At 47.1% G+C, this 12,574-nt stretch overlaps 1 protein-coding gene across 5 annotated transcripts in view; it reads right to left on the minus strand.

Moving 5' to 3' along the window:
* LOC112868244 (piezo-type mechanosensitive ion channel component 2) overlaps positions 1 to 11,446 on the minus strand; it is a 473,665-nt gene extending 462,219 nt beyond the window's left edge. For 2 of the 5 annotated variants that reach the window (XM_086682443.1, XM_086682444.1), the window contains exon 1: positions 10,122 to 11,444. In XM_086682443.1, the coding sequence (XP_086538569.1) occupies positions 10,122 to 10,185 (64 nt within the window). In that variant the 5' untranslated portion in view covers positions 10,186 to 11,444. Of the gene's footprint in view, positions 1 to 10,121 lie in introns of all 5 variants that reach the window. The other 3 variants (XM_086682446.1, XM_086682442.1, XM_086682445.1) reach the window with 3 other exon arrangements.
* Between the last annotated feature and the right edge of the window lie 1,128 nt (positions 11,447 to 12,574).

Raw genomic sequence — 12,574 nt, forward strand, 5'->3', positions numbered from 1 at the left:
CTGATTGAGGGGCCAAGACTCTGGGTTGGTGATTCAAGTCAGACTTCAGTTCACTTCACCTAGGTCTCTTCCCATGTATACAGACCAAGTCAGAATTCAACTTCTAGGAACACCATGAACGGTGAGCCAAAGGCCAAGGTCTCCTCAAGTCAGACTACTCTGATTACTGCTTTGACTCCACTGTCCATTACGATAACCACACCCATCTTGGCTTTGGCAATCAAGTGGGCCACTTGGTGCCTGGAACCCAAATATCCCCATGGTATCTAAGGATCCCCAGTTAGTGGCAGCAGTTTCCACTGTATTTTACTATAGAGAAGAGCAACCACAGAGTTCTTCAAGAATTTTGAGGGTCTCCTCACAACTTTATTTCTCAGTTGTGGAGAAACATGTGTCCTCTGGACCAGGTGGGTGCACTGGTCTTCCATGGTAAATTCACTCTATCGCTCCAATCTCCCTAAGCCTTTGGATCTCTTCCTCTATAGTTTACTAAAACAGATCTGGCATTACAACTTCTTTTAGTGTAGGTCACCTTTTTGTCCATGCTCCAGCCAGCCAACCAACCAACCAACCAATCATAGCCCTTTCTAGAGTAACAACAGTGAATCCAGAATTTCTTCTTAGTGGTTCCACATCAATAAATTTGGCCAGGTCCAACCTTATGTTTCTTCTTTATATTATCCCATACCCTTAACACCCATTCCTACACATCTTCCTCAAATTTCCGCCTCTATAAATTAGAAAACTCAGTTCTTTTGGATTCTCATGGATCACACTTTGTACCTTACCTTTAGGAGCCTGCTGGTACCTGAGTCTAGTTATAGGCCTGGAAGCAAAGTGGAGACGGTTGGTAAGAAAATCAGTGTCTGCAAAACACATTAAATTACCTTCACCTACAGGAGGCATAGACTTATATTTGTATGCTGATATTCATTCTCTCTTTGTCTATCACTGTAACAGAACCATCCTCCCCCATTTTTAGTTGAACTCATTACCAGCCAAAATAAAGATGGATTTCCCAGATTTCCCTGCAGTTAGGTAGGTAAATAATATTATTAAACTCAAGCTAACAGGATGACAACATAAGTGATTCGTGCAACTTCCAGGTTGTGTCCTTAGAGGGTGAGGAAGAAGTGTTCCTTCTCTGTTTACTTCCATCCCTCAGCTTGACGTTAACATGGGAACAGGCTATCTTGAACCACAGGGATGAATGCAACACTTGCAACGTAGCAGAGCAATGGTGGCTTCCCCTGGCAACGTCACAGAGAATAGTTAATATACCAGCTCTGGATCACCTACATCTTGACTACCATGTGAGAGATATAAAGTTTATCCTATCTAAGCCTCACTACCCTGGGAAACCTATCAGTAAAAAAGGACTTGGGAAGAATTGAATTGTATTTGCTTTAAACTTGCTGAAAGGGTCATCTATCAACTGGAGAAAAGAATCTACTTGCTCCCAGGAGAGGAATACAAACTTTCTGGGCTGATGACCAAGCCTGTACGGTATGGAAGGTAGAATGGCAACGCTGGTTTGCCTGATTTGACTTGGGTGAGGCTGGAATGTCAGTGATGCTGACAAAAGCCCCAAATACTACAGAATCAATTCTGGAGGGCTTTGAAAAGGGGGAAGTCACACCTGGCTCAGCACATGACAAGGACTGAATGAGGCCAAGAGGCCAAGATGGTGACTGGAGGTTCTCCAGCACTGCAGAACACACGGGATGTGAACCCAAGGCAACCCTTCTGTTGACTGAGGTGAAAGAGCAAAGACAAACCTAGAAGAGCATCTGTGAATGAGATACTTGATTTGTAAAGCACCTGCACCTGAGGGTCAATGGCACAAACAGCCTTTGTAAATGTGCAGGTCAAGGAGAGGAGGGGAAGCTTGCACTGAGCTCACCAGAGATGGCTGTAGGGGGAAGATAAGAAGCCTGGTGTTGACCAAACCAAGTCAAAAGGCAGGGAGGAGCGGGGGAGTGAACTGGAGAGTTCAGAGTTGGGAAAAAATACTTAAAGGAGAATCCACCTGAGTTTGGGTAACAGGATAAATAACTCCTTAAGAGAGTACTTAATGCACTAATGATGAAGTTTTCAAAAAAGAAAGAAAAAAACAGATTCCATTTCCAATGGCATCAAAAACAATAAAATACTTAGGAAGAAATTTAACAATAAAATACTAAGGAGGTGAAAGATTTCTATGCTGAAAACTGTAAGATATTGATGAAAGAAATCAAAGAAGATATAAATAAATGGAATGGTATCCCATATCCCTGGACTGGAAGGCTTAATACTGTTAAAATGGCAATACCACCAAAGCCATCTATAGATTCAATGCAATCCTTATCAAGATTCGAATGGCATTTTTAACAGAAGTAGATAAAACACTCCTAAAGTTTACATAGTACCACAAAAGACCCTGACTAGCCAAAGAAATCCTGAGAAAGAAGAACAAAGCAGGAGGCATCACACTTCCTGATTTCAAATTATACTATAAAGCTCTAGTCATCAAAACAGCATTGTATTGACATAAAAACAGACAAATAGATGAATGGAACAGAATCAAGAGCCCAAATATAATCCCAAACACATAGAGTCAACTAATATTTGATAAGGGAGCCAAGAATACCCAATGGAGAAAATACAGTCCCTTCAACAAATGGTTCTATAGAAAAACTGGACAGCCACATATTAAAGAATGAAACTGAACCCATATTTTATACCACTCAAGGAAATTAACTCAAAATGACTAAAGACTAAAAAGCAAGACCTGAAGCCACAAAACTTCTAGGAGAAAACATCCGAACAGAGTTCCTTCACATGAGACTTGGTAATGAATTTTTGGATATGACACCAAAAGCATGAAGAATAAAATAAAAAATAAACATGTGGGACTACATCAAACTAAAAAGCTTCTGCACAGAAAACAAAACAAAACAAAAAAGTGGAATGACAGCCTATGCAATTGGAAAAATATTTGCAAACCACATATCTGATAAAGAACCCCTGTAATTCAATAGCAAAAGACAAAAAAAAAAAAAAAATTAAAAAATGGGCAAATACCCGGATAGACATCTTTCTAAAAAGGATATACAAGAGGCCAACAGGCACATGAAAAGATGCTCAACATCACTATTCATTAGGGAGTGCAAATTAAAACTACAGTGAAATATCATCCCATCAACAAGAAGACAAGAGCTAACAAATAGTGGTGTGGATGTGAAGACAAGAGAACCTTGTGACTGCTGGTGGGATTGTAAAATGGTGCGGCCACTCTGGAAAACAGCATGAAGGGTCCTCAAAAAAATGAAAAGTAGAACTACTATATCATCCAGCAATTCCACTTCTGGGAATATATCCAATGATAATGAAAACACTAACTCAGAAAGGTATCTGCATTCCCATGTTTACAGCAGCTTTATTTACAACAGCCAAGACACGGAAACCACCTCAGTGTCCGTGAATGGATATGGAAACACACACACACACACACACACACACACACACACACACACACACACACAATGGAATACTATTCAGCCATCAAAAATGAGGAAATCATACTACTTGCAACATTATGGATGGACCTCGAGGGCATTATGCTAGGTGAAGTAAGTCAGACAGAGAAACACAAAACAAACATTGTATCATTTCATTTATGTGTGAAATCTTTTTTAAAAAATGTGGAGAGTGAGAGAGGTAGGGGAACTGGAGGAAGTTGGCCAAAAGATACAACCTTTCAATAATAAGATGTACAAGTACTAAGGATGTAATGGACAACATGATGCCTACAGCTATCCCTGCTGTGTGAGCACAGCAAAGTTGTTAAGAGAAGAAATCCTAAGAGTTCTCATCACAAGAATCTTTCTCCTTTCTTCTTTTCTTCTTTCTTCTCTTTATACGGTATCTATTGAGAAGGTGGATGTTAGTTGAACCTACGGTGGGGATCATTTTACCATGTACGTAAATCACACCTTCATGCTACACGCCTTATATTCACACAGGGATGTAGGTCAGTTATTTCTCAATAAAACTGGCAAATAAACATAAAATAAAAATAAAAAGAGAGACTAGATAAAGTCTCAGCAACACCTTCACCCCCAGAGGGCTAGTGGAATTGCCACAGAAAGCCAGAACTAATCACACAGATAGAGCAGATCCACTATTTTTTTTAATAAAATATATCAAGTATTTGAAACTCACATAGCAAAAAGTTTAAATATGTCCACCCACAACATCCTAGCTGAATGCAGAACTGTGCCTACCAGTATATTTTGAATGGAGAATTCAAAAATAGCAATCAGAAAACTTCACACAAACAAAAAAAAAAAATGTATATTCTGCAGGAAACTTGAGCCACATTTTAAATTACTATTATAGTTTTTAAAAATCTACCAATATATAGAAAAATATGCAAAAGTTTATATTATACTCAAGTTTTAAAAGTGATTTAGCTAAATGCTCCATGCCTGTTAGATAATTATGGGATAGTTCACAATTATGAAATTGTTAAAAAGGTCTGATGTGCTCTCTCCACAGATACTTAGTAGGTATCATCCTTGATCCTGCCATGTCCTGATGGGTCTGAAAGGCCCAAGTGGAGGGTCTGGTGAATGTGATAAGCCTCATATACGCTTATCTCTTACAGCCAAATACTTGGAAGTGTTTCCCGATACAGCTTTGCGTTTAGCCTCCGTTCAATGGAACACTTGTTTTATTTTGTCTACCTGATTCCGTATCCTCAAAAACAATTGTGTAAATCTAAAAATGTTACAAAATTTAATGTTTTACGTTATATACATTGTATCATCATATAGTTCTTAATCAACTGCTCTTAAATATCCAGGTGTGCCTACACTCTTCTAAGTTCTCCCGAATAGAAAAGTTATAACAGTATATACTGTTACTGTGCAACTTCATATACGATTAAAGTAGCAGAGGGTCTAAAAGGAAGATGCCCATATAAAAATAAATAAATGAAATCATATTCAATAAAGATGATGAAAATAATGGTGTAGCATCAGAAAGGCAAAAGTAAGCACTGTCAGCACAATTCTAGGGAGAACATATTTAACCAGAAGAACACAATTGTCCGTGAGTATGATGAGTAAAACTGGTGTGAAAACTCCTGATAACTAAAAATTCTCCTACAACACACACACCAACTTTCAATGGAGTAATTTGGCTGTAGGAAGGTACAGACTTGCTTTCTTATGAATCCTACCTACTCTTATCAGTATCCTTATGACCCAGGTCACTAGCTGGTAGTTTTAATTGCTACTGAGCCATTCCTCAAGCATCACTGCTCTTCTGCTCATCTACATAAATGCAATAATAATACCTCCCATGTTGAGCCCCTGCAGAGTGCCAGACATTACACAAGGTGTGCAGTGCCCACAATCTCACAACTACCCGAGGAAGGAGGCATTAATAACTCCCTTTTGCAGGGAGAGAAACAAGGAAAAAAACAACTCTATGATCATATGGTAAAGGGCAGAACTGGGATGTGAACGGAGATCTCTGAAACTGCCAAGTCACAACACCTCTGCCCCCAAAGGTGAAGTCCAAAGCATCCTGCTTATCTCTATGAACAAGCATATACTGCCTGTAAGGCAACAGACACACTGATAAACCACAGGCTGGACACATAGTTCCAGCTTCCACGACTCCTGTAACAAAATGACCATGTCCGCTTGTGCTTACAAAATATTTTATTTTAGAATTAAACTATGTATTTCCAACCCTTTCCACGATTAACTTTTCTCCTTTCTGAAAGTAATAAATACTATCTACCTAGATAAGGCTGAGAAGGTGTAACGGGAAAAGAAAGTAACTTTCAACACTGTGAATGCATCCTTCAGCAGCCGAAACCTCCTACCACCAAGAGCTATAGCAGCACAAAGCGGAGACCTCTGACCAGGCATCATACAGAATTCTTGGGGTGTGTGTGTGACTTCCCACATGGCACGTACCACACAGGGAGAAACATATGATGCCGTGGAGAAAAAAAATTGTATTTAGATAGCCCTACCCACACATATTTCAAGAGTGACTCCATGTTTTTGCTCTAATGTTAATCCAACTATCTCTAAAGGGAATTTCAGAAATGATTCCGGGATTTGCACAATTACCCAAGTGTGATTTTTTTTTCTCAGAGCACTAGTTGGGTGGTTGATTCTTTTTGTCTGCTGTTCTGCTGTGTTCTTTCCTAAGCTCCAGTCACTTCACTTAGGGGAAGCACAAGGTATGAGGCCACTGTGGCCTTGCGGCACCTGGACCACTGCCCTGACAATGGTTAAGTTGGCTCTTCTAGGCAAGACATTAGGAAACTCCAAGCAACACTAGGCAAAGTGGAATGAATGGGTCAGATGCATGTGAATTAAAATGTACAAATCCAGATATGACCCAGGAATAGACTCAAATCATATACTTTAAGATGGGTGGGACAGTACAATCATATTAAAAGAAGTATAAAAATATGTCTAAAGTACTCAACAATGACCAGATATTATTATAATTATTAACGATTTCATACTATTACGGAAGGTTTTGTCTGTTTTTTTCTTCCATGTATTATTTAATTTTTTAACGTTTATTCATTTTTGAGGGACAGAGCGAGAGAGAGAGAGAGAGAGAGAGAGTGGGGAAGAGGCAGAGAGAGAGGGATTTACAGAATTTGAAGCAGGCTCCACACTCTGAGCTGTCAGCACAGAGCCCAATGACGTGCGGCTGGAACTCACTGACCGGTGAGATCATGACCTGGGCCAGGCACCCCTTTCACTTATTATTTTTAAGAAAAAATCAGAATGGCCACTCAAGTAATGATAAGTAATTGTGGAGATCTTTAAAATTTTCAGTTTCTATCGATGTGGGAAAGTCTATCACTGGATGTTCATTTTGAAGGTAAGCAACATTTATATTATTTCATATTAAACTATAGTTTTTGTTTTGCTCTTAACACTCAAGAGCCACACAAGACCTACATAAAAGAGGTCTGATATCGCTTACCACTTCTCTGTAAATTTCTTTCTATAGGAAAAAAAGAAAAACCTCAAGCATCAGTTTAAACACAATGGCACTTAATTTTAGCATCTATCATTAGGCCCAAAGGCTACAGCATATCCGTGCAGAAAAAGTTCAACATCAATGTTAGAGAATTAAAAAAAAAAGAAAAAAAATACACAAGCTTCTGCAAAGCCTGGCTTTGAAGGCTGCCTTGTCCAGATACAAAAATAGATGTCTAAAATGTAAAAATCAATTCTAATGGCAAACAGATCATTGCACTCTCCGTGACCAGGATATTAGGGAAACCTGAATATTTGATTTAGTAGCACCTTGGGAGCAAGCAGACCTGAAAACCCTCCAATAACCTTGAAAAAGATCCACTTCTTGTTTCGAATTGAATGCCCAAATCAGGTGACACCTACCCAGCCCCCTTTTGTCCCTGCAAGTGCAATGATTAGAAGGCATCTCGTCGCTGGAAGTGGTTGTCTTTCTTAAGCCAAGGGGTGAGGGGGTCCTCAGGGAATAGGCCCTCAGGTCCTCCCAAGGGGCTCTTGCTCTCTTGCAGGCTGGGGCGAGGTCCCAGGTCCTGGTACCTCCTTCACCTTCCCTTAGGTGGGCTTTCCACGAGGGTGGGGTAGGCAACAGGCTAAGACCCAGCTGGGGGCCTCCACCGCCCCCCTCCCACCCCCACAGGCGCACAGGCTAGTCTCCCTTCAGTTAGCCCATAAGACCCACGGTAATTCAGAAACGAGAGCGGGAAAGGGAAGGTGGCCCGGGATCACAGGGCCAAGCCGGCTTTCCCGGGAGCTAGGGGAGCAGGCCTTGGGGCGGGGGTGGCGGGTGGGCCGGGGTTAGCGTCTGAGTTCCTGGAAGCAGCAGCTCTCCTTCCAGGAAGGTCCGGTCCCGCGAGCCGGCCACTGAGCGGGGCCCACGCGGCGCAGAGGAACAAGCCGGAGGGCGGGGGTCCTGCCGGACCGGGCCGGCGGGCAGCGCTCCCTGCTCTGCCCTGCACCCCGGGAGCCTCCGCGCAGCTCTGGAGTTGCCGGCTCGAGCCTCGGGGCGCGGGAGGTGGGCGTGCCGCGCGCCCTTTTCCCTCTGCAGGGCGGAGCTCAACAGTCTCACTGATGGGCTCTGCGGTGTAGACCCCCGGATTATCGAAAGGACACGGCCCCAGCAGCCGCGGAACATTCCGGGCTGGCGAGCTAGGTAGGTTCTGCAAGGGCCGAAGCCCAGAGCGAGGTGGGTGGCAAAGGGCGGATAATCCCTGCTGTCACATCACTCAGGCAAGAGTGGCCTGAGCTGGTGGCAGGTAACCACCTGCAGAACTCCAGGAGGAGCTGCTACCCTGAGGAGAGGCTGAGAGGGAAAGAAGCTGGGGTGCCGGAAGAAGTGGGGGGGGGGGTGTGTGAGCTGTGGAGAGAGGAAGAGCCTGCCTTTTGACCCTCTGACCACTCCCCAGGCCTCCTGCCCAGTCTGCAAGGACAACCACAAATCAACCCTCATACTGAAAGCCCCTTGTTTAACTCAGGCACTGGCTTCCACTAGGCAAACAGTAAACGTGCCAGGCACGGTGCCAGGCGCTACAGATACACAGAAGATGCCCAGAGCCTATATGTATGTAAGGCACCAGACGTAGCCTGGTGCTGTTTTCCCCAAAATCACTCTCCCAAAGTCTTTTCCCTTTTCAAACTTAAGCAAACTGGTGGAGAGAGGTCCACATCAACTTCGTGGATGCTGGGCTCCTCCTCTCCATGCTTGGTTATTGGTTATTAAGGACCAAGATCCCTGAAAAATGGTCCTGCCTTGAAACTCAAATAAATGGCAAAGGCAGGCGAGCACACGCATGCAGACCCCTCCAGCTGCTCAAGGATTTTGCATCTCTGCTGCAGACTATTTCCACCTGAAAGCTTTCTTTGGTTTTTCCGTGGAGTTTCTGGCACTACAAAATCCTCCCAGGTAGCTGGGATTGACCCCCTCGAAACACTCTAGAGCCCCCCTGTCGATTGCTCACACAAATAAAACCCTCAGCACAGGTGTGATCTTGAGTCCTCAACCTCTAGCAATCTGCAAAAAGCTGGTCTTTTCTCCGAAGGCCACGTTTTCTTTGTAAATGCAACTGCTACTTGGTAAAAGGTGCTCTGTTTTCTAGCCCTGGTGGGGGAAGTGAAAAGTTTGATGCTGTCAGTCATTCCTAGAAGTGGGATTCAGCGAAACAGGCACCTTCTATTAGAGGAGAAACGCAGAAACTCTCCAAGCAGGCTGCCAGTCTTTAGACGTGACACCCAGTTGCTTTTAATACCCAGCAGGCCCTGTAGAAATAGTGAGATCCTTTACTGGGAGTGGAAGAGGCTCACTTCTGGCCTTCCCTTAACCCTCCCCCGTCCCAGGGAGCCCCAGTCTGGCTCTCTGACCCTTTAAAGATCTGTTAGGGTGGGTGTTTGGAGGGCGGAACTGGGACTTGGTCCTCCATAGGACCCCAGTATCCAGCGCTTTTGTTAGAGGGACTTTGGTGGAATAAAAGAAAGTAAGCAAGCTCAGGACATTGTTTCCCTATACCTTCCTCCTCCTTTTCTTTTCAGAACGACCGGAGTCCTTCACTTCTTCCGTCACTGTTGTTGGGCTATAGAGTGGGGGCGAGATGGCGTCCATACCTTCTGCATGCACCATGTGCTGTGCGTCTGGGGACAGGGGGCTGAGGGGACCCTGGTAGGATCCTGCACTGTATCTGGGAAGACGGTTTACAACGCCTTCCAGATAAATTTGCATCCTTTATGCACAAGGCAATACTCCACGAAACAAATTCCACGTGTAACTAAATTCAGCACAGTCTCCAACACATGCGGAACCTGGCCGCCAGGACCCTACACGTCACTAAGCGAGACCCCGATCTTGCGCCCCAGCGCGGGAAGAGAGTCCCCTGCTATGGCACTCGACACAGCAGCAAGCGTCTGACTCCGCCGGCACCGGGACCTTGGCGCTGACTTCCCCAGTCCCTGAGCCCTAGAGCCCTGAACTTCCTTTGCTCCTTAGCCTGGCCCCCTCCCCAGGAGTCCCCTTCATCCCCCCCCCCCCCCCCCCCGCACCTCAAGTAACCTCGGCTAGAGGGCCACACTCACCTACTGCCAGGCAGATGGGGAGCAGCAGCCTGAAGATGAGCCCGCACACTACTTCCGAAGCCATTGCGTTGGTCCGGCGAGTCCAAGCAGAGCGGCGAAGTTCGAGGGTCCCTAGGACTGGGGCGCCAGGTCCATGCCCACCTAGGACCTCGGGCGGCCGGCTGCCCGCAGCCGCCCGGGCATCGCCTCGGAGAGGACCGCCGCGCTGTCCGCCCCGAGGGCGCGTTCCCCGGGCTGTTGACCGCTCCTCGCCGGGCTCTCGGTCGCCCCTATCAGGTCTCTCCGCCACCCTTCGTTGGTCCCTCCGCAGTGCCTCGCCCGGCGCTCGGCCGCCCCTAACCAAGCTCTAGGTAGCCCCCTCGCCCGGCGCCCGGCGCCCCCTCGGCCGGCCCATGAAGTGTGAAATCCCCCAATCCCCCGGTGGCTGCGGCTTCTTCAGGGGGTGGCCGGGGCCAGAGCCCTGGACGGGGGCACTGCGGGAGGGTCCCGGGGGTCGGCACGGCGAGGAAAGGGGACTAGAAGGGGCTGTCGTTCCGTCTGGCTCCTGGGGCGTCGCTCAGGGGCGAAAGGAAGCTTTCTTTGCAGAATCCCCTCTGAAGCCAACGTGCGTCGGCTGCCGGGGCCCCGCCGCCTGCGCACGCCGCGACCTTTGGCCCGGGCTCTCGTAACTGCCGGCGGTCCCGAACCTTCTGGCGGCGGATCCCCGAAAGGCGACGCGGCTCAGCCTCTGCGCCCCCCAGCTTCGGGCCGAAGAGACCCGGGAGGGAGCGGCCAGGCGCGCACAACCATCCCCGCCTGCACGGGGCTCGAGTTATCGGTCCGCGGGGTGGCGGTGCGAGTCCCTCACTCACCAGGAGGAATGGTGCGAGCGTGGGCAGAAATCGAGACCAAAGCACACAGCCAGTGGGGCCGACTCCAATTCCCTCCTCCACGGCCTCAATTTAAAAAAAAAATAAAATGAAAACCAAACGCTGTCCGGATGCCAGCGCGCCCCCCGCCCGCCGCCGCCACCGCCGCCGCCGCCGTGCAGCCTCGCCCTGGAGGCGCAGCCCCGGCTCCCGGGCGGGCGCGCACTTCTCCACCTTCAACGAAACTTTCGAAGCCTCACTCGGAGACGGGCGTGCCCCCGGGCCAATGGGACCGCGGATCCGGAGCCGGCGCGCGGGGAGCCCGCCCCCCGCGCGGCGGCTCTCGAGGCGGGCGCAGGGCTCAGACGCTGCGGGCACGTCCGCTCCCGCAGCGCCGGCGCGCACGGACAACCCGGGTCTCTCCAGCCCCGCGGACTTTTAAGCGTTCGTTCGCCCGGGCTCCTCGCTTTTCCACCGCTCCTCGCTCCCGCAGACCCTCCGCTCTGCTCCGTCCCGTCGTTCTGCAGAAACAGAAGCCACACCTCCTGGCATCCTGTCCACAGGGGGTGCCCCTGAGCTTACCCAAACCCAGAGAATCTTCGAGTGCTCCAGGAACACTGCACAGGCGTGGCACGGGGAGTAGTCAGGAGCTTGAACAACGTTGCGGGACTGTCACTTGTGCCAGGTTCTCTCGTGCCCACTTGCACTGCTGACGAATAGAACCAGAATCAACCCAGACCAATGATCCCGTCCATATTTAACTTGAGAGAAATTTCAACTCTGAGTGAATGGACTCTGGGAAATCCCGGGTCTTGCTGAGAAGGGGTATGGCGTTCAGATATGCACACACTTCATACATTTTGGAGAACTATTCTTTTCGCCTCAGCTTTGGTCGTTGCTTGTTATGATTCCTGGGAAAGAGAGTATACTGTTTCCCTTTTCTCCTAAAAATCTCCGTTTTCTTGTTTTCCAGGGGAGATCCAGAGAAATCTGGTAACAGCAGGGAGATGCCAGCGTATCTGGGATGTGTCCATCATCCAAGAGTTGCGGAGATCTGCTCCTGCTGGAGCACTGTTGGAATTCTCAGAACCAGAATTTTGAATTTGTAGGGGGGGGGGACCATTCAGAATTGGTCTTTCCATCAAGAGGACAGAGAGGGAAGAATTAACTTCATTCGGCACCGGTATTCTAGGCTTGAATTGGTTGGAGATGATGGAAAATCTGTTGATGAAAATTATACAAACCTTGGTTCTTTGTGTTAACCAGGTCTCCCTTTTTTGAGATAAAGTAAACTTGTATTTTAAGTTCAGATGTCTTGGGACACCTGAGTGGCTCAGTCGGTTAAGCCTCTGACTTTGGCTCAGGTTATGATCTCACAGTTCATGGGTTCGAGCCCCTGCATCCAGCTCTGTGCTGACAGCTCGGAGCCTGGAGTCTGCTTCAGTTTCTATGTCTCCCTCTCTCTCTTTTAAAAATGAGTAAACATTAAAAAAGTAATAAAGTAAAAATAAGTTCAGATGCCTTTGCAAAATCTCTGAGAATAACAAACTGTGAACCATTACTTTTCTTTGAAGACTGGAGGTAGCAAAATCTTGTGAAGACACT

The sequence above is a fragment of the Puma concolor genome, chromosome D3, assembly GCF_028749965.1.
Source record: "Puma concolor isolate L17-30 chromosome D3, mPumCon1.1.hap2, whole genome shotgun sequence".
NCBI classification, from domain to species: Eukaryota; Metazoa; Chordata; class Mammalia; order Carnivora; family Felidae; genus Puma; species Puma concolor.